At 34.2% G+C, this 26,278-nt stretch overlaps 3 protein-coding genes and 2 long non-coding RNA genes across 8 annotated transcripts; 3 read left to right on the forward strand and 2 right to left on the reverse strand.

Annotated features, from left to right (window-relative positions):
* Nucleotides 1–187: 187 nt before the first annotated feature.
* Nucleotides 188–6,763, reverse strand: LOC129575900 (kelch domain-containing protein 10 homolog). 3 transcript variants are annotated; one of them, XM_055460136.1, is made up of 7 exons: nucleotides 6,393–6,763; nucleotides 5,827–6,038; nucleotides 4,672–4,976; nucleotides 4,453–4,607; nucleotides 4,178–4,389; nucleotides 3,138–3,300; nucleotides 188–1,259 (listed from the first exon to the last, which is right to left on the reverse strand). In XM_055460136.1, exons 3-7 carry the CDS (start codon nucleotides 4,820–4,822, stop codon nucleotides 765–767), a joined length of 1,176 nt encoding a protein of 391 aa, XP_055316111.1. In that variant the 5' UTR covers nucleotides 4,823–4,976; nucleotides 5,827–6,038; nucleotides 6,393–6,763; the 3' UTR covers nucleotides 188–764. The 3 variants fall into 3 exon arrangements, with proteins under 3 accessions (XP_055316111.1, XP_055316110.1, XP_055316112.1); XM_055460135.1 differs by having other exon boundaries at nucleotides 6,252–6,428; XM_055460137.1 differs by lacking the exon at nucleotides 6,393–6,763 and adding an exon at nucleotides 6,166–6,365.
* On the forward strand, nucleotides 6,395–12,043 carry LOC129575899 (rho GTPase-activating protein gacZ). Of its 2 annotated transcripts, none has more exons than XM_055460133.1 (7): nucleotides 6,395–7,504; nucleotides 7,827–8,124; nucleotides 8,190–8,359; nucleotides 8,438–8,638; nucleotides 8,761–10,378; nucleotides 10,694–10,833; nucleotides 11,490–12,043. In XM_055460133.1, exons 2-7 carry the CDS (start codon nucleotides 8,057–8,059, stop codon nucleotides 11,663–11,665), a joined length of 2,373 nt encoding a protein of 790 aa, XP_055316108.1. In that variant the 5' UTR covers nucleotides 6,395–7,504; nucleotides 7,827–8,056; the 3' UTR covers nucleotides 11,666–12,043. The 2 variants fall into 2 exon arrangements, with proteins under 2 accessions (XP_055316108.1, XP_055316109.1); XM_055460134.1 differs by having other exon boundaries at nucleotides 6,408–7,729.
* Nucleotides 12,044–15,699: 3,656 nt separating this feature from the next.
* LOC129575938 (histone-lysine N-methyltransferase SETMAR-like) lies at nucleotides 15,700–18,664 on the reverse strand. Its single transcript, XM_055460178.1, has one exon. The coding sequence runs from the start codon at nucleotides 16,750–16,752 to the stop codon at nucleotides 15,700–15,702; it is 1,053 nt and encodes a 350-aa protein (XP_055316153.1). The 5' UTR covers nucleotides 16,753–18,664.
* A 1,083-nt stretch (nucleotides 18,665–19,747) lies between these two features.
* Nucleotides 19,748–20,664, forward strand: LOC129575901 (uncharacterized). Its single transcript, XR_008688842.1, has 2 exons — nucleotides 19,748–20,166; nucleotides 20,263–20,664. It is a non-coding gene; the product is annotated as an uncharacterized LOC129575901 (long non-coding RNA).
* Nucleotides 20,665–23,855: 3,191 nt separating this feature from the next.
* Nucleotides 23,856–25,277, forward strand: LOC129575902 (uncharacterized). The gene is made up of 6 exons (XR_008688843.1): nucleotides 23,856–23,918; nucleotides 23,979–24,107; nucleotides 24,201–24,372; nucleotides 24,472–24,573; nucleotides 24,646–24,774; nucleotides 25,123–25,277. It is a non-coding gene; the product is annotated as an uncharacterized LOC129575902 (long non-coding RNA).
* Nucleotides 25,278–26,278: the final 1,001 nt, after the last annotated feature.

A 26,278-nucleotide genomic window follows, 5' to 3' on the forward strand; every position in this document is an offset into this window, starting at 1 on the left:
AAATAAAACAAAGCACTGGGACCAATTTTACAAAATATAATATCGTTTTGTTGTCGATATTAACTTGCGCACCAAGTTCGACTCCAACGTGTCCGTGTGTGTTTCGCCATCAGCTGATTCGCTTCAAATGCACACACTATAAGTTATCAAGCAATTTTTTCACGCTACAATCGAAAAAAAGAAAGTCTTTTATACAAATGAAAATACAGTTTTCAACATTTTATTCTGGCAATCTAACGAACTGCTTTTTTTCTATATGGTCCACTGTTATGAATGATGTATATTGTGTCCAAAAGCCAATTAAAATCATTGCAACACTTGAAATGAGTTTTATTTTGCCTTACTTTTTTCTATTAAGTAATTAACATTAATGTAAAAAAATATTATTTCATTGTTTTAGTATTTTAGACGAAGCAAATAAATGCTGATTGAAATGTGGACTCTCGAAAATGGATCACAATTTCTTTTAAAACTCTGTACAAATTCAAATGATTTAAGCAAAGTTACCCTACACAATTTTTATTTACAATTGTTTTTTGTGTTTGCAATTATATAAATTATATGAACTTGCGAATAGAATTGTAATCAAGGTGTTGACTCAGGAAACGAGCTGTATACACTATAGTCTACCGAGTCAACGATATTTTTATTAGTTCATTGACATGAAGGTCATTCATCAACAGTAATAAAATCAACGAATGCCAACGAATCGATGTGTTGATGTGTAATGAAAATCAATCGTTTAGTGTTGACAAACTTTGAAATTAATCGGCGCCGGTGTTGCGACCGTGAGTAGCTCGTTCGGCAAATGTACGTGGCACTCCTATTTCAAGCAATGCTTTTTTGCTTCGGTTGGCTATAGTCGGATCATAAAAAGTTAGTGCTTCCCAACAAATTTCACTGAGTTTTGGTATTTGAACCCAGATTTTATGCAAATCATTCGTTCGCACCAAATCACCGTTGCGGGTTGTAACACCACCAAATATATACATCAGCCCATTGCCGACGGCAGCCGCATCATGGAAAAATAGAACGTAAGGCAATTTCGTTTGGAGAAGTTTCCATTGACGAGTCCGCAGATTGAATTTCCAGATATCGTCAAAATATATTCCAACCGCTTTAGATCCACCTGCAATTATTACCTCACCCCCTTGCTGAACACACGAATGAAAACGTCGGGCTTCTGGGTAACCAAATGATGGATCCGCATTCGTTGGGATGAAAACGAATTCATTTTTGAGGAAATTGTATGCTGGTATCTGGCAAGACGGATTTGCAAAATTTATTAACTGAAATTGTTTTTAAATATGAAACGATGAATCTAAATAAATCTACACACAGGGAAGAATGGTTGAGATTTTTGGTACAATGAATTTTTTTTCTCGTAAAAATAATCCAAAATTAAGATCTAAAATTAAATTTATTTTCTTCCATACAAATTTAGTCTAAAAAAATAAGTTTCGTTTTAGATATCTTAAAGCAAAAATCTCAACCATTATTCCCGGTGTGTAAGAAGAACTCTGTCATAGTGTTAGCCATCGAACACTTTCGAACGCTTGTTAGACAACATAAAAACATTTTTTGTTCATTTGTTCGTTTGAAAATTTGAGGAAAAAAAGGTTTGTTCGTTTGTTTGTTAGAAAAATTAAAGAAAAAAATTCATTTAAAGTACATAGAAAGCAAATAAAATTTTGAATTCTTTGGACAAGACTGAAAGTAGAGTGTGTTTCAATGACTTTTTCATGAAAGAAGACACTTCTTTCGATTGCAAAATAACCAAAAAAACGTTCATTCCTGATGATTTATCGCGTTTTTAAGTTTTTTTTTGGGTTTTTACAAAACTAATAGAAGATGAGGAATATCTATACGCAGCAAAGTTATAGAAGATTTTGAGTGCTACAATTTTGTCGAAGACATTAAGTCCTTATCTTTTATCAGTTTCGAAAAAAATCCAACAGAGACGTTCAGAACTGTCAAAATCGAACACTACAGAGAAAGAAAAAACGTAAAAAAAAGATTTGAATGATTTGGTTTTGGTATTTTTTAGCATTTGTGAAGCCGAAGTGTGTTTTCGTTTGCCACGTCGCATGTAGACAATAAATATAACGTGAACTCCTATTTACTCTATATCGTGGCAGCCATAGGCCATACATTGCGCGCAGCGCCGCTAACGAAATCATACTTCGGCTTACCAAATATTAGGATTCCACGTGAAATATAGGGTGAACTGCATATGAAATATTTCGGCAACTAACGAATTGTTGCTCTCTGCTACATCTACGCTTATGATGATGAGTTCGCTGCTACATTGATTAGAAATATATATTTGCAAGTAATAACAAAAAACAGAAAACATTGTTTTCTCAGTTTTCCAAAAAATGAATTACAAGATCTTGATTTTATTTCATTTTTGATGTTGAATGTTGCACGTTTAAACCTTAAATGGCGTGGCAAAACTTACGAAGCAAGTGTCCAGTGATAATGGAGAATGAGAATGAGAGAAAAGCTGAATTGAAATAGAAAATGAAAGAAAGTAAGCAGTTTTCATACTGGACCTCACGGAATCGATCAAATGCGTATTGACTGAGAAAAACCTTGGGAAACCAGATTTTGACCACCTCGAAATGAGACCTCAAAATTCTGAGAACATTTCACATTTCATTTTTGAAAATGTGAGACTTCCATTGTTTTCAAATCTTGATGGAAGATTATTTAGGCAGGTTGTGAGTTGCCCTTTCAAAATGAAGAGTTGAAAACAAACACAGTCAAAAATAAAAGTTCACATTAAGGTGGAATTTCGACTGGTAGAGGCGCCCAGCCTTATATTTTGCCTAGCAAACGCAGTTTCAGACGAAATTCCAACCAGATTATAAGCAGCTCAAATTACTAGCAGAAATATCGACTGAATGCATCTTTAGCTGAAAAACGCCCAGATGTAGACTTTTATTTTTTGCTGTGAAGGATCAACAGAACTACAAGTACCATGATAATTGATCATCATGGTCCTAAATTGGTTACTGAAGTAATGGATTTGAATTTAATTCAAAGAGATGTTTATGCTAACAAAATATAAGTGATTGTTTCTATACTTAACAATACTTGCACATCTGACGATATGCTTTGGTTAAAGTTCCTACCACTTCCATATCGAATGAGGTGTCCTGTGTCCCACCCCCAAAAATATATATGTATTCATCGTCTTGAGCAATCTCATGCCGGTACCTTCCCTTTGGGTCGTTGTCTCGAATATTTTCATTGGATACATACAATGACTCCCACGTACGTGTGTTCAAATTAAGTCTGTGGAAGGCGAAAGGGAGAATATTTATTTAAAATATTATAATCGAGTAAAAACTGAAATACCCAACAACATGAATCGTGAATGGAAGATATTCAGCAGATGATGCTCTAGCGGCATCTATACGGTAGAGTTTGGAAATTTGATTAAATGATTTCGTCACAAGGTTTACCCAAATATTGGAAATGGTATTTGTCAAAAATGGCATTTCAAACGTCATTCATGATTCATGTTAGTGAACTTCCGATAGGGACAAACAGAACTCTGAAAGTTTTTGGATCTGTTGAATATAATAAAATTATGCTTCACATGCGTTGGAAATACCCCATTTTCGGTCATATATATTTGATTTGTTCGTTTGATCATAATTTTAACCATTTTTGCTAAGGGGAAATATCGAATTGAAATGCCTCGCAAATGCTCACAAATATGTGACATATTAGCAAATATATTTGCTTGAATATTCAAGAATGGCATGTATTTTCGACAGAGGGTGCTACTGGCGTAGAATACAGTATCGCAAATATGGCAAATATTCTGTAAATAAAGTGTTTGTCATGCAAATAATTTTCCAAATTTGCTAATTTCATCCGCAAATATGGCATTTTGTGAATATTCACGGTTGATACAAAAATGAGTAAATATTGTGCGAATATATTAAACCATCCAAATGCAGATAAACATATTTGCAAATGGATCTTCCCCCTAGAATTTTTGCTGGAGAACGGTTGAAAACGACGCAAATATTTGATTTCGATGCAACATATGCATGAACAAATTAAAAGAGAAAAAATTATGGGGGTGAAAGCATTTGAATATCTGAAGAATGTAACATAAATATTCATTTAAACCAGAAATTACCAAAAAGTGTCTAGGTACCTATGAATATCACATGTAAATTCGTGTCCAGATGTTCCACCCAAGACGTATAGATAATATCCTCTTATTAATATTGATTGACCGTACAATTGCTCGGGCTTATTTCCTTGCGTAACCAAATGTTCAATCGCTCTCAACTGTTCATACGGCCACATAAGGTATGTTTCATTTGATCTTTTCTCACCGAATGGGAAACCCGTTCCGCCATACAACTAAAATACGCAACAAATGATACTTTGTAGAATTGAAAAATGTTTTTTTTTTGGTTTGCTTACCACCAAACAATTATCCTTCAATGTGAGTGCATTCGAAACAGATTCTTGTGGCATATTAGAACTTTTAGACGAGAAGACTATGCTCCATTTTTGCGTTAAAAAGTTGAATTTCAATAGTTCTGGTAAAAGTTTGTTTTCGATGTTTGGGTTGTAGCCTATAGAAAAATTTTATAAATGTTAATAAGCAAAAGCCTGATGTTTGATTATTATAAGTCTTACCTCCGAATGAGAATAGGTCGGTTTCGTTGGCAACAACTCGATGGCCGCTACGTGGTTTGGGTATGTAGTTTATTCCCCGACCGATACTTGTTGCTTTTGCATAACTTTTGTATTCACAACGGGTAACAAGAAATGGCCGAAATTCATACATTCTCGTAATTGTGACCGCGTCGCGGTTGAACCGTCTTCTCTGTTTCTGTTGTTGTTGCCGAATGCAATGCCAATCCAAGAATTTACGCCACCAAAGCAACAAACTTGTTGATGTCGATGCAATGCCAACTGCATACAATCAACAATTAGAACAACTGCTAGAGTATACACAAAACTGTTAGATTTCATATTATGAATTGTTGTTGGAACTTGGGACAAAGAAAAAATTCGATTGGGTAAAGATTAAAAGTTGAGCGAGATATAAGTGGTTCGATTACGTTGAGTAAGATCTATAAAATGGCACACAAAATAACTCAGTCGATCAGAGTAAGCGTTTCACAAAAATATTGTGCAAAGATTCCGTTATGCATTTGGCATTAATCTTCTGGAGCTCACACGTACACCCGATGAAAAAAGGTGGAAGAAATGACAATAATCAGTAGCGAATCGGACAACGGAAAACTAGACAATTGAATGCAATGTGCTACGTCAATTCCGATTATATCGAACTGATTTCTTTGGTGGGGGAATTTTATGTTTCATACATAAATGATCTGAATACATAACCGTGCATATTTAATCATCGATGATACAAAAAAACATTTTGATTTTTGTTTTCTTTACTACATCCACCCCACATCTATACAATAAAATGATGTGTTTTTCATATTAATTCTTTTTTAACCTTATCATTGCATGAAATTGGTCAATATGTTATTGCTTGTTGTAGCTGTCATTTATTGCTACTTGATTCAGATCATGAATTCACCCAAATGGTCTAGTATTCGCTGGCACGCCAGATTTTGGTAGAATTTATGAAATTGAGCGTGTGAAATATTTGTCAGTACGATTTTAAATACAACATTAATACACAGAACGACATCACATTGACGTGTTGATCACGACTAACATTCAGCATTTTTATTAAATCAAAATTGAAGTATCACCCCAACAGAAATGTGATTGTGAACGAAAGAAAAAAGAAAGAATTTAGATAATACTTGCATTAGAGATAGTTGAAATTGGGCATCCAAGATACACAGTAAAACCACGCCGTTGATGAGGCATTCAGATATGGCACTTAAAACGTCAAAACAAAGGCTCCCAAACATATATTTATGTTTGTATGTGTGTGATTTAGTTTGCTACAATGTTTTTCACTGCGATGCGAAATACTGGAATGCGATGATGTTTGAACAATCAATGAAAAGTTTTTTCTATGAAGGATAAAAACAAGAGAAGAGACACAAGAACGTTTGTTTTTTGAGTAGCTCGAAAATATGTTAAATGTCAATAGAAGCCCAAAATGTGCTAGCCCAAATACAAATACCGCAACAATACTACCACCACCAGCAAAGACAAAGACAATCTGATTCTGATGAAAGAATACTAATGCATTAACGCCACATAGTCATCGCAATCCATCTCACTTGCACTGATCCCATTTTCCGTCTCTGTTTGGCTTTTTCGTAAACGTTCAGTACTCTCACTACTGAAATGACTCAGTTTTTCCTGATTCTTTCCTCTTCTTCTTCTTCTTTTTCGTCTTATTTGACATTTCGCATACTTACCCATAAAAAATATTCATTCAACGTCAAACCAGTAATTATTACACAATGTCATATGTTCACAGATATTAGTTAGATCCGATCTATAGTCAACCAACCAATAGCTAAAAGGAAAAAAGCAGCACAATTGAATTTAAAATAAAATTTTGGATTTTGCTGATTGTTGTTTCGTAGTTTGTTTTGTTTGATTTTAAAATCTTTTCATTTTCGCTTTTCGGCTGTGTGTCGTGTTAAAAAGAACGAAAAACAAATTCTCGGTTAATCAAAGTTGTATCGAAATTAGATAAATTTACTGTACTGTACAGTAGAAATCAATTATTTTGTACATTCTAATTATTGATATTGACTCATCCATTTGATATGTGTTCAAAAACAAATCAGTACCAAAAAATGGAGATGAAATAGAAGAAAACAGAAAAAAACACACACAAAAAATAACCGTAATAACAAGAAATATCATGAACAAACATGTATGTGTTGTTAGATTTACTGTTACGTTCTATTATGGAGCATAAAAATACATGCACAAGATGATGATGATGATGACAGGCCAGTGCTTGTGTATCGTCTTAGAAATTGTCTCATTGCCGTTGTTGTCTTTGTTGGCCCCGATGTTTTTTTTACTGGTGTTGTTTTCATCGTAATCGCCATCGTCGTCGCATTCAATTGCAGGTTAATTATTACTAAGCACATTCATTATCACTCGTGAAAATCAATGTAACATACGGACTAAAAACAACACACATAGAGTTTCGCAAACAAAACTGTCACACTACTAATTGATTAAACTGCGTTAATATGCATACAATACATGTGCACATCAACAGAAGCGGCAGCAGCAGTAAGACTCGTTAAGGTCACTCCAGTATATCATTGTTTTTATTATTTTGCAAGTGTAATTTCACGTTGAAGTATAATAAAAAAAAATCCATAGGAATAACAAAAGTGAGTTATTGTATGCTTAAATTGAAAAAGATTTAATTGTGAACGTGATTGAGCTGCGCCGGTGCATGGTAAAATTGCAAGTGAGAACAAAAAATAAAACCAAGCAAATACCAAAAAAAAAAATCTTTGTGTGCCTTCATAACACTTTACACATCAAATCATCAAAACAGGTTAGTTGAGCGCCAATCGAATACCAAAATTGTGATGCACGACACAAACAAGGACAGAAGAACAATTTTTTTCCAAAGAATGTAGTGTACTAACTTCGAATTAAAATTCAATGACTTTATGTTTGAACTTAAATTGGAACGACAAAAACGTGTAATGTAGTAATCCTTAAATTGCAAAATGGTGTACGCCTTTTATCTGATCCTGATGAGACAACTTCGAAATTTGTATGATAGAATTATTTTGTCCTGCACTTTAACATATACCATTTCAATAGCATACCACAATACCAAGAGAATTTTAATTTGATTTTTACTATTTCAGATATTCATGTCGAGTTTTATAACCGATATAAGAGTTCCAATGAGTAGAAGTGCAGTATAAACCAAAGCAAAATAATTGAATCAATGACTTTAATTCATCGATTAAAGAAATCTTTAGAGCATACTCTCTTTGGACGAACCGACTGACTGATCAAGTTTTCTCTCTCTATCGAACAACATAAGCAGCATTATTAACCGAAACAAATTAACCAAATCGAACGTAATAAAAAAATGCCTTGTGAAGCCTGTAACATACAATTTACGGTTTTCAAACGAAAGAAATCCTGTACTGAATGCAGGTGAGTTTTGCCTTTTGAACATGGAATTATCACTAAAACATTTTCAATAACTATTTTTCTTACAGACGACTTTACTGTAGCAATTGTCTCACCAAAAATAAGGAACGAATTTTATGTAAACGCTGTGTCATTTTCACAACTCGTCCACTATCCAAAATTGAACTATTGAAATTGAAAGCAAAAGACTTAATATTCTATCTACAATCGAAGCATATTTCAACTACAGGATGCGTTGGTAATTCAACAAACATGAAATATCCAACGATTTAAATATTTAATATTAAATTTAACTCTATTTTTTCCAATTCCATAGAAAAAGAAGAACTTGTGAATTTAGTGCTGATTCACGTGGACAATTCAAATAATTTCACTCCTGATTTGCAACAATCACCAACATCTATCTCGATGGGAATCTCTGATCAAAGTGATGATGATCCTCGATCGAATCCATTCGATCAAATTCGCAATACGTGTCAAAACTTATTTACGACTTTCACGGAGAAAATTGCCGCTGGTTAGTTCTATTTTCATCTCTTCACTAAATAACTATTTGAGAGATTTAAATAATCATTTTTCATCGATTATCATAATTATATTATTATTATTAATTATAATTTTCCGTATATCATTTTGTAGATTTTAATTTTGATTTCAAGCAAAATCAAAGCGATCGACAGACGAATGTATGCGAGGACCAGCCACGTTATAGCGATAGCTTTGAGAATGTGCCGTCGTTTAATTCAAATGTGACTAATAATGCCACGTCGACCACATCTAATAACAGTGGTAATATATCAAAACTCCACAGAACTCATAGATCCACAACAATACAAACCTCAAGCGTAAATCAATCAACTCAAATGGTATCGCCACCGGTGGATAATGCCTTTAGCAACATTAATAATAATTATAGCAATGCTGGTTCTGGGTCCGGGCGAAATCACACAACTGGCAACTTACAAACGTTACCAACTATCACGGGCGATTCATCGAATGCAAGCGACTCATCGATCTTGAAATCAATCTCAAGTGAAGATGGAAGAACAACGGCGGTGATATCTCGAATCATTCCACAGAATGGTATGCAATCGCCTTCAACTATAGCGCGGCCGATGCTGAATGCTTCAACTTCAACTACATATAAACCGTTGGCTTCTTCAAAAATAACCGAACTTTCAAAAACTGTTTGTGAGAACGATGTTGGTTCTAGTTCTGGATGTGAATGTTCCGATGATGAACTGATTATTGAATTACAGGAGAATTCGGGCGATCAACTAATAAGTCCCGTTGCTCCGTCATTGATTGAAACAACAATGGCGGCAGCACAAGCCATTAGCTCTTCATTCAGAACAACAAAATTACAATTAGATATTGACAACAATTTAACAGCGACAATGACGACGGCACCGCTGAGTAGCTCAATGAAAGTAGGTAACAACATTTTAAATGCGACATCAATAGTGGACAGTTTGGATATTGCATCATTTGAAGACTGCGGAGCAGTGGGTGGACTTCAAACGAACATTACACCAAATGACACGGACAGCAAATGGAACATTGATGATACCGCTTCAACTTCATCCAACGTTGAGAATAATGTCGATAAAAATGTATCGACAACCAGTGTTTCGTACACAACAAATTTACCAAATTCAATTACGAAATTACCTCAAGTTAATCATAGCAGCGACAACCAAAGACACAATACACAATTAGATGAAATGATAACAAATGATACCAAGATCACATTCCCGCAAGAACATTCCACAGTGATGAATGAGTCAGAACAGCAGCAACAGCAGCAACGCAATACGGATGAATTGCGATCAAAGCTCGAAAAGGCATTGAAATCACGACGACAAATGCATCGGAAAATTACACGACGACAATCCGATGGTATTGTTTATACGGCTTCAACAAGCAATCCCAGTCATCGAACCGCACGATTTCTCGGCAATGTTGACGATGATGGTGGTGATGACGATGAAGAGCGCTCGACAAGTACCAGTGAAGAGTTTTCGTTACATAAAAGCGCCCATAAATTAATATGTCGAAAATGTGGCAAAACGAAAGGGAATCGAAAGAAATTCAGTGCAATTGACATGTATGGAAACGAAGACACGGATGATGATGATGACGACGATAATTATGATCCGTCATTTGGGATTCATGTGTATGGTTCAAACAATGACACCAATACTACATCAACACATCCCCCAAGGCAATTTTTTGATCTAAATACCATCGAGAAAAAGTAAGTTCATTTCTTTTCGAGTTAAATTCATTGGACTTAAATTCAATACGTCAGACTATCGGTGCAATGATGTTTTTTCTTGAAAAAAATTAAGATATCTCAACCAAAAAAAAATGTTTCGTAGAGCAATAAAATACGTTAAGATACCTTACCCGAATAAAAATCGACACTGATAGTCTTCTTTCTTTCAAGTTTTATTGTGTCGCATTTTGAGCCATATACTAGCGTATATTAATTCCTTTAATCAGAGATGGTTCATCGTCTTCCAAAAAAAAAAATTATTTTTTCCTGTCTATTTTTTTTCTAATTCAACAGGCAGGAACTAGAAGATTTAAGTGTCAAACAATTGAAAGAAGTGCTCATGTTAAATCGTATCGATTTCAAGGGATGCTGTGAGAAGAGTGAATTGTTGGAACGTGTACAACGGCTGTGGGATGATCGCAGAAATTGTCCAGGTAAAATATTTTCCATATACACTACCGTGCAAAAGTTTGGAACCACTAGGTATTTTTCATACAAATTGACCATTTTTGGTGGACTCATTAACATATTTCGGAAACACCTGCACTCTTGATATTTTGTGCATAGTTTCTACAACGTTTCAATAGTAAATCACAGAGGTTTCATCAAAAAAATATTCACGCATTTAAAAAATATATCAATTTGAACATTTTTCACACAGTACAAATTCAAATTGCTATATTTTTGAAATTCATGAATATTTTTCGATGAAACCTCTGTGATTTACTATTGAAAGTAGTGGAAATAGTGGTTCCAAACTTTTGCACGGTAGTGTATAATCCGCTCTCAGTAATTTTAATCAAATTTAAATGGATTAATTAATTATGATCCGAACATATGGAAAATTACCAGAAAAATATCAAAAATAATCAGAATACTTTTCGGATGCTTTGCTAATTTTTCGGATCAAAGAAGACTGTGACTGAGTAGACTGATGGTACGATTTTAATACGTAGAGTCTACAGCTTTCAGTGACGAGTCACATCCTTCTTTCTGAAAAAAAAAAAAGTTTCTGATCATTTTAAATATTTGAGGATCAAAATTAAATGAGCCAATTAAAATCGTTTTGAATGTATTTTTCTATTTTTAGCGGTCGACAAGCTTGCAACGGTGGATTTGTGTAAGATTTGTATGGATGCGGCAATTGAATGTGTGTTATTGGAGTGTGGTCACATGGCAACGTGTACCAACTGCGGAAAAGTTTTGAGTGAGTGCCCGATCTGTCGACAGTACATCGTTCGAGTTGTTCGATTTTTCAAAGCATAAAAGTGAACAAACTACACACACGCGCACGCAGATGAACGAATGTGTGCTGAATAGAACGATAGTTGTAATTAACCCTCTAATGCATTAATTTTTCCCAGGGCTGGGAGCATTGGTTGATTTTTGGCCATAGATAATTAAAAAAATATTCATATTCCTGGATTCCTCATGGTTTAGTCAGGAAATGCGATTGACATAAATCAGAGAACAATCAAATCCATTGTTTAAAAGTGTCAAAAATGTGTCTAATTTGGAGTTTGAATAATTTATTTTGTCAAATTTTTGTTTTTGCATACATTTTTGTTTATAACTTTACAATCACACTACATAGACAAATATTGCCAAAGACAAAAATAAACAGAAAAAATTGACTAATAAAAATTCTCTTTGAAGCAATGTGAGCCGATGTACGGTTTACGTTCTACAGGCGTTCAAATGTTGCCCGTCAGGAGGCGGTTGTATGCATTAGAGGGTTAAATACTATTTATTTTATTAATAAATAGCAATGAAACCTAGATGAAACACACACTATATATATGAACCGTTGAAAACCAGGTGCAAATCTTAGTCTAGAAACTAAAGAAAAGTAAGTTTTTGCTTTAATTACGGTTAAAAAATCGAAATGAAACAGTATAATGGATTTAAGTGCCACGTTTGCCAAGGTTTACAAAATAAGCAGCTGGCTGAAATGACATCATAGTCAACTGCGTTTGTACAAAATTCCAGCTCAGTTAACAATAATCCCTAATTCATAGATTTTAGTTACAGTCAGTCAGTCATTTTCTTGCACACGAGTATGCAACACGAACGTGTACTACTGTGTCCAAAAAGTAAGGTGACATTGCATTTAAAATTTAGCGCGCTGGGGAGTTTGAAAAAATCCTTTTATTTTTAGGTTGGTAGGACTGTCTTTGACATCCCTGCCAAATTACACGTCAAAATATTCATTAGTGTTTGAGATACGCTTCGTTTTGTGGACTGCTAAAAGTGAATTTCTCGTTTTTTGCGATGTCGAAATTTGTTGATCAAAGAATTTGCATTAAATTTTGTTTGCGGAATCAATTTTCTGCTGCGGATTCGTTGAGGATGGTGCAGAAAGCCTTTGGTGATGAGGCTATGTCGAAAAAAAATGTTTACAAGTGGTATAGTGAGTTCCAAGCAGGCCGTGAATGTGTCGAAGACGAAGAGCGTGCTGGGCGACCATCAACCTCAACCGACGAAGCTCACGTCCAAAAAATTAAAGATTTGGTGTTGGAAAACCGTCGATTAACGATTAGAGACCTTGCTGATGATATTGGCATATCGAAAGGCTCAGTCAATACCATTTTGAAGGATGTTTTGGGCCTCAAACGCGTCAAATCTCGACTGGTACCGAAATCATTGAATTTTTTGGAAAAAAGGTGTCGAGTTGACGTGTGTGAAACAATGCTTTCTGACTACATTGACAAGACGAAATGCATGATCACTGGAGACGAGACTTGGATCTATGCTTACGACCCGGAAACAACCGACCAATCGAGCGAATATCGTGCCAAAGGTGAGCCGAGACCAAAAAAACCGCGCCAAAGTCGCTCAAAAATCAAGGTCATGTTGACTGTTTTCTTCGATTATCGGGGTGTTGTGCATTATGAGTTCCTTCCCCCGGGTCAAACAGTCAACAAGGAATATTATTTGAGTGTTATGCGTCGTTTGCGTAACGCTATCCGCCAAAAGAGGCCGGAATTGTGGAAAGACAACTCTTGGTTTTTGCACCATGATAATGCATCGTCTCACAATGCGATCATTCTTCGTGAACATTTCGCCAAAAACTCGACTCATATCGTTCCACAACCACCGTATTCACCTGATTTGGCACCGTGCGACTTCTGGCTGTTCAACAAGCTCAAAAGACCGCTCCGGGGACACCGTTTTGAGACGATAGAGCAGATTGAAGCCGCAGCGAAGACGGAGCTGAGGGCCATCCCTGAAGTCGACTTTTTCAACTGTTTCGAAGATTGGAAAATCCGTTGGCATAAGTGCATTGTATCGGGAGGGGATTACTTTGAAGGCGATGAAATTGATTTGGAAGAATAAATAAAGAATTTTCAAAATAAATGCAATGTCACCTTACTTTTTGGACACAGTAGTATAATACGATTGCTCTATGAAACTATATTGAGACAACACAATTCAATTTTTTTTGTTTCTGTGCGGACGAGAGATGAACTTCATTTGAATCTTTTTACTCATTTCCCGTGCGCACAGAAACAAAAAGGATTTTCCATTTTTTCAGAACAACTCGCAATGTTTAAAATCCAAAAATCTATCGGCTTTTCCTAAAATAAATAAACTCCAAGTCCAGGCCACTACGTGCCCGGTAAATACAGATTCAAGTAACATAAATACAGCGTAGCAAATATGAGTAGTTTGGAGCGAAAATGTAATACAGAAAAGTTGCGCGGAAAAATGTCGATGATGAATGAGCGGAAAAGGGATAGCTATATAGTATACTGTATAGTAAACTATAGTGAACTATATAGCTATCCCTTTTCATTTGACATTTTTCCACGTAACTCTTCTGTATTACATTTTTGCTCCAAACAACTCATATAGTAGCGCCATTATCAACAAAACTACACAATACGCACCCTATAATCGACTTTCTGAATTATCAACAAGCAAATTCTGTTTTTCTTTGCGATATGCATGCATATATAATACGCATGTTCAAACAAAAAGATATGAATGTGCCCAGATTTATGCAAAATATTGAAAATGTCAAATGTACACACAGAAAAGAAATTTCTGACATTTCGTTAAACCCTATCGCAAACCGGGATAAACAATACATTTAATGGTGTTGACATACACAAATACGATAGAATTTATCGCAAAAGCAGGTGTCAGCACCATTAAATATATGGTTTATCCCGGTTTGCGATGACATTCAGAGGTTATGTTTTCTCTGTGTAGAACAGATTGGCTACTTGACATAAGCAGTTTTATCAGTGTGTACTGCATAATTAGATTTTGTGACAAAAATATCTCGCTAATCGATCAGTCCTATGTTGAAAATATTGAAAAAATAAAAGAAGTAAAATTGAGATGGCTCGCCACTCTGTGTGCGCGTTCATATTGTCAATATATAATTCCGTGTGCGTCTTCGTAAACAAGTCTTCTAATTTCAATTCAATTGTGATTTGATTACTCTCAATGTAATTGACTTGGCTTGTTCATTTTATTTTTCTCAAAGTAAATACAAAAAGTAAGCCAGTCGTACATAAGTAAATAATTAATTTAAAAAATAGAGTTCCTTTTGTATTTAGTAATAAAATATTAATTTGTAAAAAATTAAATGAAAAGAAATAATGAATGGTGATGAAAACAAAACAACCAGCTAGTTTGGTACAAGCAGAAAACATACAGATGAAATAGTGAAGATATGTAATTTTTCTTCTGTTTCTATTCGTTTATGAAATATATTCACCATTATATATAAATTAAAAAAAAAAAAACCAACAAATAGACCAAAATAAATTCAAACATAATAATAAATTAATACATTTTCTTTTTTGTCAATACTACCTAGCTCATATGCTAAAGCAATGTTGGACGTTTGGAACTGCTGGGGAAACTTTGTTGGGAGCGCCTCCAAACATAAATTTCTGTAACTATACGTACGTGTGAAAGTAAAGACTTTATGTGTACGTTGGTGTGAATGCAAAGAGTCTATGTGCGCGTTGTACACAGATATGTTCCTTCCGCCATATGCAAACGTCGCATCCAATGTCGCATCATGTTAGGCGGCGCTATTGATATATTTTGCTTCAATCGTCAACAAAATACATGGAGTATTTCTATGTTTTGTTTTTTGTCCTTTTATCATGAGTTCAAATTTTAATATTTGGTTTTGATGAGCAGAACAAACAGTTTTTTAGAATTATTTGATTAAATTCAAACTTTTCCAATAGGAAATTTATATAAAGAACTTACGAGGGTTGCTGCATAAGTTTCTGGCCTAACAATGAAAGAATAAATTTTAATGCTCAAAAATGGTTTTATTGTTTTTCAAAATATTCTCCATGAAGATCAATACACTTTTGCATGCGCTTGAACCAATTTTCGAAGCACTTTTTCCACTCAGATTGAGGTAGCTCCAAAACATGCGTTTTGAACGCATCAACCGCATCTTCGGGCGTCGGAAAACGTTGACCACGCATTTTATTCTTGATGTGAGGGAATAAGAAGAAGTCATTGGGTGCCAAATCAGGACTGTAAGCCGGGTGACCCATCAATTCGACGTTTTGAGTGCTCAAATAGCCCATTGTTTCAGCTGATTTGTGAGAGCTCGCATTGTCGTGATGCAAGATGATTCGTCTTCTCTTCTGGGTTTTCCTTATTTCCCCAAACACTGTTGGCAAACAGATGGTGGTGTACCATTCAGAATTGACCGTTCTACGTTCCTGTAACGGTACTGTAGCCACATGACCGTTAATTCCGAAGAAACAGGCAATCATTTGCTTCGATGTGCTTCTTCCACGAACAACTTTTGTTGGATTTGGCTCGTCTTGGAACACCCATACGGTCGATTGCTGTTTTGTTTCGGGCTCATATGCATAGATCCATGATTCGTCAACTGTGTAGATGTTATACACTGCATTTGAGCCACCGCGATTGTATTTTTTCAACATTTCTTTGCTCCAATCGACACGAGCCTTTTTTTGAGCATTCGTCAAATTATGTGGGATCCAACGGGAACATATCTTTTTTACGGCCAAATGATCATGCAAAATCCTACCGATGCTTTTCATACTAATGCCCAAGGATGCCTCAATCTCACGGTATGTCACATGCCGGTCTAGCATTATCAGTTCGCGCACAGCATCGATGTTTTCTGGCACAACAGCCGATTTTGGACGACCTTCACGGTGTTCGTCTTGGAGAGAGTGTCGACCGCGATTGAACTCGTTGTACCAGTTTTTTACGGTGCTAAAGGATGGTGCTTGCTCCCCGTACAAAGATATTAGCTCATCGATGCACTCTTGTCTTGATAAACCGCGTCGAAAATTGTGAAAAATAATCGCACGAAAATGCTCACGATTTAATTCCATTTTTTGGCCGAGACAACTTTTTCAACACACTGTAAACAACACAAATATTGCTCATCTGTCAAAGTGGTCTGAAGAGACTAATGTTTAAAAACGTCAAACTTTCCAATGGATATTCTAGTTTGCATCTGGCAACACTGGAACAGGGTTAGGCCAGAAACTTATGCAGCAACCTACGTATTTCATTTTCATCGTCGCTGTTTGACTGTCACTCAAACTTCGTAAACAACACACATGGAAATAAAAATGACTAAAGTTGAACCACTTATGGATAAGCGTAACACAATATTCTTGCTTTTTTAAAGTGCAACATAAATTCTGTTCGCTTGAAAATGAATCGTGAAATATCTATTGACTATAGAAATCGTGTTTCATTTTAATTGAAGCAAAAATGTTCGATACACTCTCAAGTCCATTGGTATGATTATTCATTTTAATGGTGCTTTTGGTTGTGATTTGGTTTTACAGTGCAAATTATGTGATAGGGAGCGCGAATTTCGATGTGCCGATAACACCAATGGATTGGGCAGACACAATACTATATTAGAATTGAAAAAAAAATTAAACACTTTTTTTCGATTTTTGCTTGTGTTGCGACCGTCTACATGGGAAGTTTGTATGAAAACCTCGGAGCGCAGTTCGTCGCGGCTGCAATAACATTGATTTATATGGTAAAATCTACACATGGCCAAAACTCGGATTTCCGAGCGGAATTCGACAAAAATAATGTGTCCGTCGTTCCCAAACCATTATGCATACAAATTGATAGCTTCCGATTGAGCCATCATTCAACCAGCTCCGAAATTCCTATTCCCTCAGACGCCGAAAACTCATTATTTCTCGCTCACACTTATCTGGATTTTGTAACGTCATCATTCGACAAAGTGTCATGTTATTCCAATTCGAAATGATTTGTGGTTTTTTTTTCATTTTCAGCTTCGCAACAGAGGAGCATTTCAATTCCCGTTATTTACACGCTGTAATACCCATGTGCGTAGACAACATGCCAATTTTCATTCAAATTTCACGTCAATTAAAAAAATCAGTTATGGCAAATGTTTAGTGTCTTAGCTCGTGATGTTTTTTTTTATTTAAGTCAATGGAAGTTGTATTAGTTAAGTTGAAATTGTTCGATAAACAATTTAAACTTTAACGTCGATGAAAAGAAGAGTATTGGCTCACCTAATATTTCGTTGTATATTCTTTCGGTTTGTGTTAAAATTCCTATTTTTTCTTCGTTGCTCTGGTTCTTTCCAACATAATCAAAAAACGGTTTGGTAAGGATTAGTTTTCATTCTGATGAGTAAAGTGAATGACTTGACGAAAAATGAAGTCTTCTTTTGATCTTAATTCATGGTTATCCGATTCCGAGGAATCGGTTTATAACTTTGTCCGGTAGATCACTATAATTCATGGCTGCAACACGCAATGGTGAAGCCATCGAACTATGAATCATATCATGCGGATGCATTGAATTGACTACCTACTTGTATCATGAATAGTTGGTTTGTTTACATTTTTTCCTTATCGGATACTTAAACCTAATTGGCCTTTCAAGTTTCATTCGGTTCTAAAAATACGCCTGTGGTTAGGCAACCAGTTGTTTGTGAAGCCATTCTTTCTTTTATCCATATTTGAAACATTAGAGGCGGTCTCTTTTTTTTATTTGCATTTTAAACATTACTGATTTCCTGTCTCATAAAATTTCGTGAACAGTTCGCTTTGTTAATGTGTTTTCTTCATTTGGATTCACTTCATAGTAAAAATTTGTGTTTGGTCAGTGTTTGAAAGTAAATGTATCTATTATTTAAGGAGAAAGAAAAAGAAGAAAGAAAAAAGAACTGCGATGACGAAGACCGTCGTATTTGGTTATCAATGTGGTTTTCATCGAATTAGATTTATTCATTTCGGTTGAAATTCTTTTTATAGCAACATACACACTTTTTTTTGCAAAAACGCATATAATATCCACAACAATGCAACGTGATTTCACAGTTTCAATTTCGAACGAAAACATCGAACCAATTATGACCGACTGATTCATTTGAATAAAAATTCGGTGAATATTTTGTTTTAACATAAAATAGGCTTTAGGTTTTTTTCAAAACACCAATGAGAAAAACATCATCATTTTATCATGTTTTCTTTAGTACCGTCGTTACGAATGTTTTGTTCGTTCGAAGCATTTTAAGCTTGTGCGTGATTGCTATTCTTCGGTCGGGCACAACGGCCATTACATTGAAACGAATATCATACAACCATTAATACCATCCTTTCCAAAAGTTCAAAGATTTATACAATTATAAAATGGACAAAGGAAATATTTTTCAAGAGCTGGAGAAAGTGTTGGAAGAAAAAGTGAATCCAGATATAATAAATGGAACGACTGATGTGTGCGCGTCGTCCAGCTTCATGTTTGCACACGAACTCGCGCGCGTTCGCACAAGTTCGCGCATGTTGTTTTAATACGGAACTTGTCAACTGAGTGGAATCATGCAAGTTCTCTGGTGAATGTAACAATTTCGTGCGTGTTTATATCATTTTTTTACAAGTTTTCACGTAGTTAAATCCCCCTAGATTAAACTAGTGTTTTGAAAAATATGGATTTTTTACGAACGTCCCCAAAAGGCGTGGCGAAGCTTATTAGAAACGGCTAGATACAGTAGCATTTCAGTGGTTTGATCTTTATTTCTACACACAAGCAATTCGCGCGAGAAACTGGGGAATATTTGCTCATATACGGAATAAACATAGAACACTCTGTATCGGAGTAAACGTGTGTGCGTTCACTCCAGTTCAGAGCGGTTGTTTAACTTACTAACACATGCGCAAGCTTGCTAGTGACTCAGTAGTGGAGTAATGTCAATACGTTTATTCCAGTGTGGTACAAACCAGCGTGCTATGGAATAAATGTAAATGTCTTTTTTCCCCTACTGAGTGACTACCAAGCTTGCGCATGTTTTAGTAAGTTAAACAACCACTCTGAACTGGAGTGAACGCACACACGTTTACTCCAATACAGAGTGTTCTATGTTTATTCCGTATGTGAGCAAATATTCCCCAGTTTCTCGCGCGAATTGCTTGTGTTTACTGTATATAACTCCAAGTTCAACTGCGTTTTGAAGCAAAAACTAATAATTATTTATTTAATACAGTGAACGCTCGGAATTCTTCACTTATTACGTTCCTTCTAACAAAATATGATCTTCGAGTTTTGGTATTTTTAGCCGAAAAAATTTATCCCAGAGAACATAAATTGACTGTGATAATAATTTTCATTTGATATTTTTATTTTCTAATAATTTTTAGTTTCACGAGATCTCAAAACATGTAGCTTTTAATAAGGGTGAACATGTTGATTTCATTCATTGGAATGGTTATGGGTTCGGGTGGAAATTGGTATTCATTGCCACTAAAGTAAGAATATTTGATTTTTATTATTTTACTGCTTCTATTGCATGGAAATACAGTTTTATTAGCCACATTGTAATATGCTCTTTAAAATATTTACAGTCGATACACTAAGCTCAAGATCAACGACACAATCAAAGCAATTTATAAATCTATTGACGATGGTAAGGAACAAGTTTTCAATTTCTATTCTCTATTGATAATAACCAGAGTGAAACACAATATAGCCGTTCCAATAATCGTTTAGATTACTTCTAGTAATATATGAAAGACATTATGTGTATTATAAGTATTCGCAGGGGGCATGTCACTACTGAAAACTGGTTTTCAGTACTTTTCAGTACCTGCTATCTATTTTCAGTACCTATTATATTTTTTCAGTAGCTGTAAAATAATCTTGAAAACGCCTTGATAAATGTGACGTGATTAGTGTATGCTTCTTGAAAATGGATGTTGAACGTATTTAATAATAAACAATAAAATCAATTATTTACAAATTTAGCCAATTCGTTATTGAATTCCAAAACAACATTGCAAAAGAACAATACACTAATATCAGTGAGTTGGCAAAAAATATGGTCCATTTTCGTAAAACAAAAATGTCTACTACATTGATGTTTGTATCAATAGGCGGTGAACTGTGAGTAACTACGTGTACCTAGTGTCATGACTACGAACTCACATGAATTTTAAGTAATCTCTCATAATCTCTAAATCTGGTTAAATTTCGTTAAATGCAGTATTTGGAGAACGCTAGGAAGACCGTGTTAATAAATTGTTAAATTTCCACATTTTATAAATTCAAAATATGATATATTCATTGGACTAATAAATTGTAAAAAATACACATGAAAAAAATAAATTCATTTAATTTTTCGGTAGAAATCTAATGATAAACTTCAAACGTATTCCCTTTTGAATCTCAATGAACAAATCTCATTACTCCTGAAATGCATTGACTCATTTGGTAACTTCGATCAACCAAATGAAATTGAATTTGCTTCGGTAGAAAATCGAATACTAAATGAATTTTCAATGTTATTGAAGCATTTATTTATTCTTAATATTATTTATTTTAATAAATATATTTAAAAAAAATGAATAACATTCTTATTAAATTTAAAAATTTTGTTTTTCTGTGTACGTACTTAACTCACATTAAGTACGAACCGCCATTGCTGTATATTGCTGTAGTGGCAGCCATTTTCTTTTTGACACATTAAAGACGTGATAATCATTGAAATAAAATAAAATAAATATAATAAACAAATCGAGTTGGAATACACAATAAATGAAGCTCTTGACTACATAAATTTATTCAAATCATTTAGCTTGCTTGTATATTATTCAAGAGAAATGAAAATTGCATGTCAACTTAGCAAATAAAATTGTTCTACAGTGAATTCAAGAACGTGCTTTGGGTAGCACATTTTTATTTTGACATGAAATTTACATTACTCCTGAAAAACGTATGAATAAACAGAATGCAAAATGATCTCTGGCATGTAATATATATGAATATGAACTGTCAAAAGCGGTGAAAAGGAAAATGTCCGCCATTACAGCTGTTCATACCGGTTCATACCCAATGTATGTTATGTACATACGCATAAAAACAAAGTTTTTAAATTTAATACATTTTGATACAGAATGTATTTCTTTTTATTTCAAAATATTTACCAGAAATAAATGTCTTAATAACAGCGAGAAATGTAGTGTCGATATACTCCATTATTGTTTACACGAAGTTTCCAAACGTTGCCAAAGAAGGTAATGTAATTCAGGAGTAATGGAATTTGTTCATTAGTATTCAAAGTGAATGCGTCATAGATTGATTTATCATTTATGTTTTACTGTCGGAATTTTTCCAAAAAAACGAATGAATTTATTTTTTCAAATTTTACAATTTATTAGTCGGTAATAGCAAGCACCCATGCGTATTATATTAAACTAATCATTTCAGTTGGTGTTTATTCAGTTGTATAGGTACTTAAAATGTATTTTACAAATCTGACAGAATCTGACAGTTGCGGCGAGACTACGGGGGTAGGGGGCGCCATGAGTATCAAATCTCTACAGTTCATGGCTTATTTGTATCATCATATCATCAGAATACCAGTGCATTTTTGAAGACACCGAATAGCCAAATTGATATAGAATCCAAAATCGAACTTTAATACAAATTTTCCATTAACCCTTTATCACATTTCGGTTTCTAAAATAACCAGATACGCCAGACGCTATAGCTATGAAACCACTGAATATTTTTACATTCTTGTTTGGAAACAAATGTAGGGAATTGAACTAGCTTTCATTTGATACTTTACAGGCTACAATTGGCTGGCTGAATGGAAAGTTTTTTCTGTTCATGTACTGCTGTAAGAAAAATGCGAAATTATAGCAGAATTCCACATTTTTCCTCCTCTTATCTTATGGGTTTGTTCATTCTTTTCAATTGTCAAATTAGGACTCGTAGGACCAAAACACATCAATTTAACTTTCTGCATCATTAGTTTTATGAAATTTAATTTTTTCAAGCTTTTATAGTGATTTGACACTTTTGACTCTTTTCCGATTTTCTCGACAAATACGCAATTTTTCAAAAATCTAAGTATGAGGTCTTTCTCTATTTATCGTGGCACAAAACATATATCAAAATGATTCAAAAACAAAAAATTGTGCATCAAAGGGTTAAATTATTGAAATAGCAATTTTTCATAAAATTTGGCATTTTTATAAACAGATCTTGTTCAATTTCGTTACAAAATTAGGACGATTAATGATGATCTGACCCAAAAGTCGCCTGAAATTTACCGTTTTTTGGATTTTTTCGATTTTTCACGAAACATTTTTTTTTCGTTTTTCCTGGCATTTTTCGAAAAATTTCAATGCGATTGAACATATTTGGGCATAAATAGAGGTTTGACATTGGAATTTTTCAATTTTTTTTCGATTTTTTGTAATTTTGTTCCAAAATTTCGGAAGTCCTATAACTTCTCAACGACTCGAAATAGAGCAATAGTGTCTGTGGCAACTTTTTAGTAATCCTCAAGACCTTTGCATACCATGTTCTAAAAGTACTAAAAATGTACTCAAAAGTACTACATTGTGTAAAACCTTTACTTTTGGGTATTTTTACGATTTTCAACATTTACTAGATTTTAGTCCATTTTTAGTTTTTAATCAAAGTTCGAACTTTAACGAAGAATCCCCAAAATACCACATAATTAATGAAAACTTCGGATGTTTTGATGTAAAGCATCATTATTGGGCCCAACAGTTTTCATAGCAACGAAAAATTTCAAAAATATCCACTAGCAAAAATTTTGACTTTGAACTTTAATTAAAGTTTGAGCACTTGGAATCAGCATACATTTTTTTTTCTCGATTTGAAGCATGTGAGGAAAATTGGTTTGAAAAATGTCTTTTCCAAGTAAATCGGATAAATTTCTTAGGCAAAGTGTGAGCTCTTTAAATCCTCTTTCCAACGGTATCCATACATCCAAGATATCTTCATTAAAAAAAATGTCATGGACAAAATAGCACATCATGGTTCAACCTACAAACCTCTACCCTACCTTTCCGGAATTAAAATATAAATGTTTTTAAAAAAATGAAAAAAATGACAGTCATCTTTTTTGAAAAATTTGTCATCTTTTTTCATCTGTTTTCACCTAAAAGTCATCTTTTTTTAGAAATTTCATCTGGGACCATTAGCTATGGCAACAGCCAACAATCCAGTTTATAATCGCTTACTCGTATGTGAATTTGATGAAGAATCCGAAATGAAAATAAACGATATAATTTACTCGACTTAGGACACAAGGATATCGTTGGAATACTAGTATGTATCTAGTACTATTAAAAACAGGTGCAGATGTCAATTACGCTGCTTCCGATTCCGATGACACTCCGACATTAACGCCATAGTTATGCTGTAATATTTGGTATGCGACAGCGCTTTGTTGTTCTAATAAGTAAATTCCATTCTATACGATGAAAGAAGTAATCTGACTGTTTGAATCACTTGATTTCATTAGGCCATCTCTTAAACGGGTAGTTTTGCAAAAGGTCTCATGACCTACGCGACGAGCATCCTTGCGGTGCTCCCCACTCAAATCCATACATCCATACATTAGGCCATGAAGAGACGGCCAAGACATTTTCCGGACATTTTTGGTCATACACCGCTACACTTTTCTGCTTTGCGTGGTAATTTTATGTTGCATTTTTCTTTGAACCAATATTGCATGGCATACGGAACTTCTTTTTTTTATTATTAAATCACTTTTTTACCGTATATTTTGGCAGGTTTTGTGAATATCGTTGATTTATTGATAAAAGCTTCTGGAATAAATATTAACCCAGTCAATAGTGATGGTTTTACCCCACTTGAATCCGCTTTTATTCCATGTACGTAATCTACCATAATCTGATCTTGTTTATGTGAATAACACATATATTTTAAATCACAATACTTTTTAGTCGATGTACCTCTTGAGGATAAAAAGAAAGACTAGCACCTTATTATTTAAAAGTGGAGGGAAAACTTTTTTTCGAAAGATACTGAAAAAGAGTTGTTCTTACAATATGGTATTGTAAATAAAGAATATGGTAACTGCTGTATAATTAAATGATGATCAATTACAGAATAAGTATTAAATCCAGTAATTGTGTCGCTGATCATAAAAATGGGAATACAGATCTGTTACAGCAACAACTGAACATAAAATATGGTTCCCTAAAAACGTTACATGAATTTCCATCTAACGCGAGTGTAACATGAGTTGCATTAGAAACAGTATTAGCTCATGTTACACTCGCGTTGGATAGAAATTCATGTAACGTTTTTAGGGAACAATATTTTATGTTCGGTTGTTGCTGTAACAGATCTGTATTCCCATTTTTAAGCTCAGCGACACAATTATACTTATATTTTGCACAACTTTTTTCCACTTTCAGTTGATGATCAACCGTCATGAATCTAGTTTTTATTCCATAAGACATTGATTTTATTTAATACCAGCACTAGAGCTAGAGCTAGCGCTGCACAAAAAGTTGAGTGGATTTATTTTGGAATTTATCAATAAAAAATCGTCTAGTTCCATTTATTTTTATTTCTTTTTGGCTTTTTTTTTATCATATTAGTTATCTTTCTTCATCAAAGCGATACACACAGAAAAGCAAAAAGGGTTTGTGTACATTTCTTAATAAAATATGAAATTTGAATGCAAAACTTATTGAAGAGAAAGAACACAATGCATACAACAATTAAAAGAGAAATTGTAGACAGATATTGTTTACACATTCCTTAACCTGAATTTGGGAAGTTAAAGTGTTATTGTATTCATTGTAATTTACATTTTGAATGGAGAATGGTTCTCAACTATAACAAAGACATGAGGCTTTTGACTGTCGACATTGGTCAAAAGCGTCCCCACTTGTAACAGTTCGTATGTATAATTAATAAGTCAATAATTATACATGTTGCAGTAGGAATTCAATCTTATCGACAATTCTTTCAAACGTTGAACTTTTCAATCTGCTATTGTTTTGATTTTTATTGCGACGTCTGATTAGATTTGTACCCTTTGACATTCTTTATGAAAGTGTAATGCATTCTATCACAAATAAATTGGATATCAAGGCCATCATTTTGAACAAAGAAAGATTGAGCCATGGCCCATATGTCAACGAGTTTTCACAATTTTAATCCGAAAAAATGATGGTTTTCGATGACTTAAAGGAATCGAAACAAAAACAACTAAATTCTATGGATTTATTCCAATTTCTAAGACAATCTGAGTCGTCACGCATTGTGATATTGGAAAAGCTCTATCAAAGCCGATTCATTTGCTAAAAGCAAACACAAAACTGGTATGGTTATATGCATTTTACGTCAACATTTCGGAACGATTACAATTTGTTTTTTGTACTTTCTTTCACATAGTGTTACAAGACAGAAAACTTTTTTCGTAAAATTCGTTAGGTTGTGCACATGATTATTCATAAAATATGTACGGACAACGGTACGGAAAAGTTTCTTTTGCATGCATTTTAGGTTGTCTCTATAGTTTATTATGATTACCATTCGCTTTCTGTGAATTGCATCGGCCAA

Source organism: Sitodiplosis mosellana, unplaced genomic scaffold, assembly GCF_009176505.1.
Source record: "Sitodiplosis mosellana isolate CC-2019 unplaced genomic scaffold, AAFC_SMos_1.0 Smas_scaffold_6170, whole genome shotgun sequence".
NCBI classification, from domain to species: Eukaryota; Metazoa; Arthropoda; class Insecta; order Diptera; family Cecidomyiidae; genus Sitodiplosis; species Sitodiplosis mosellana.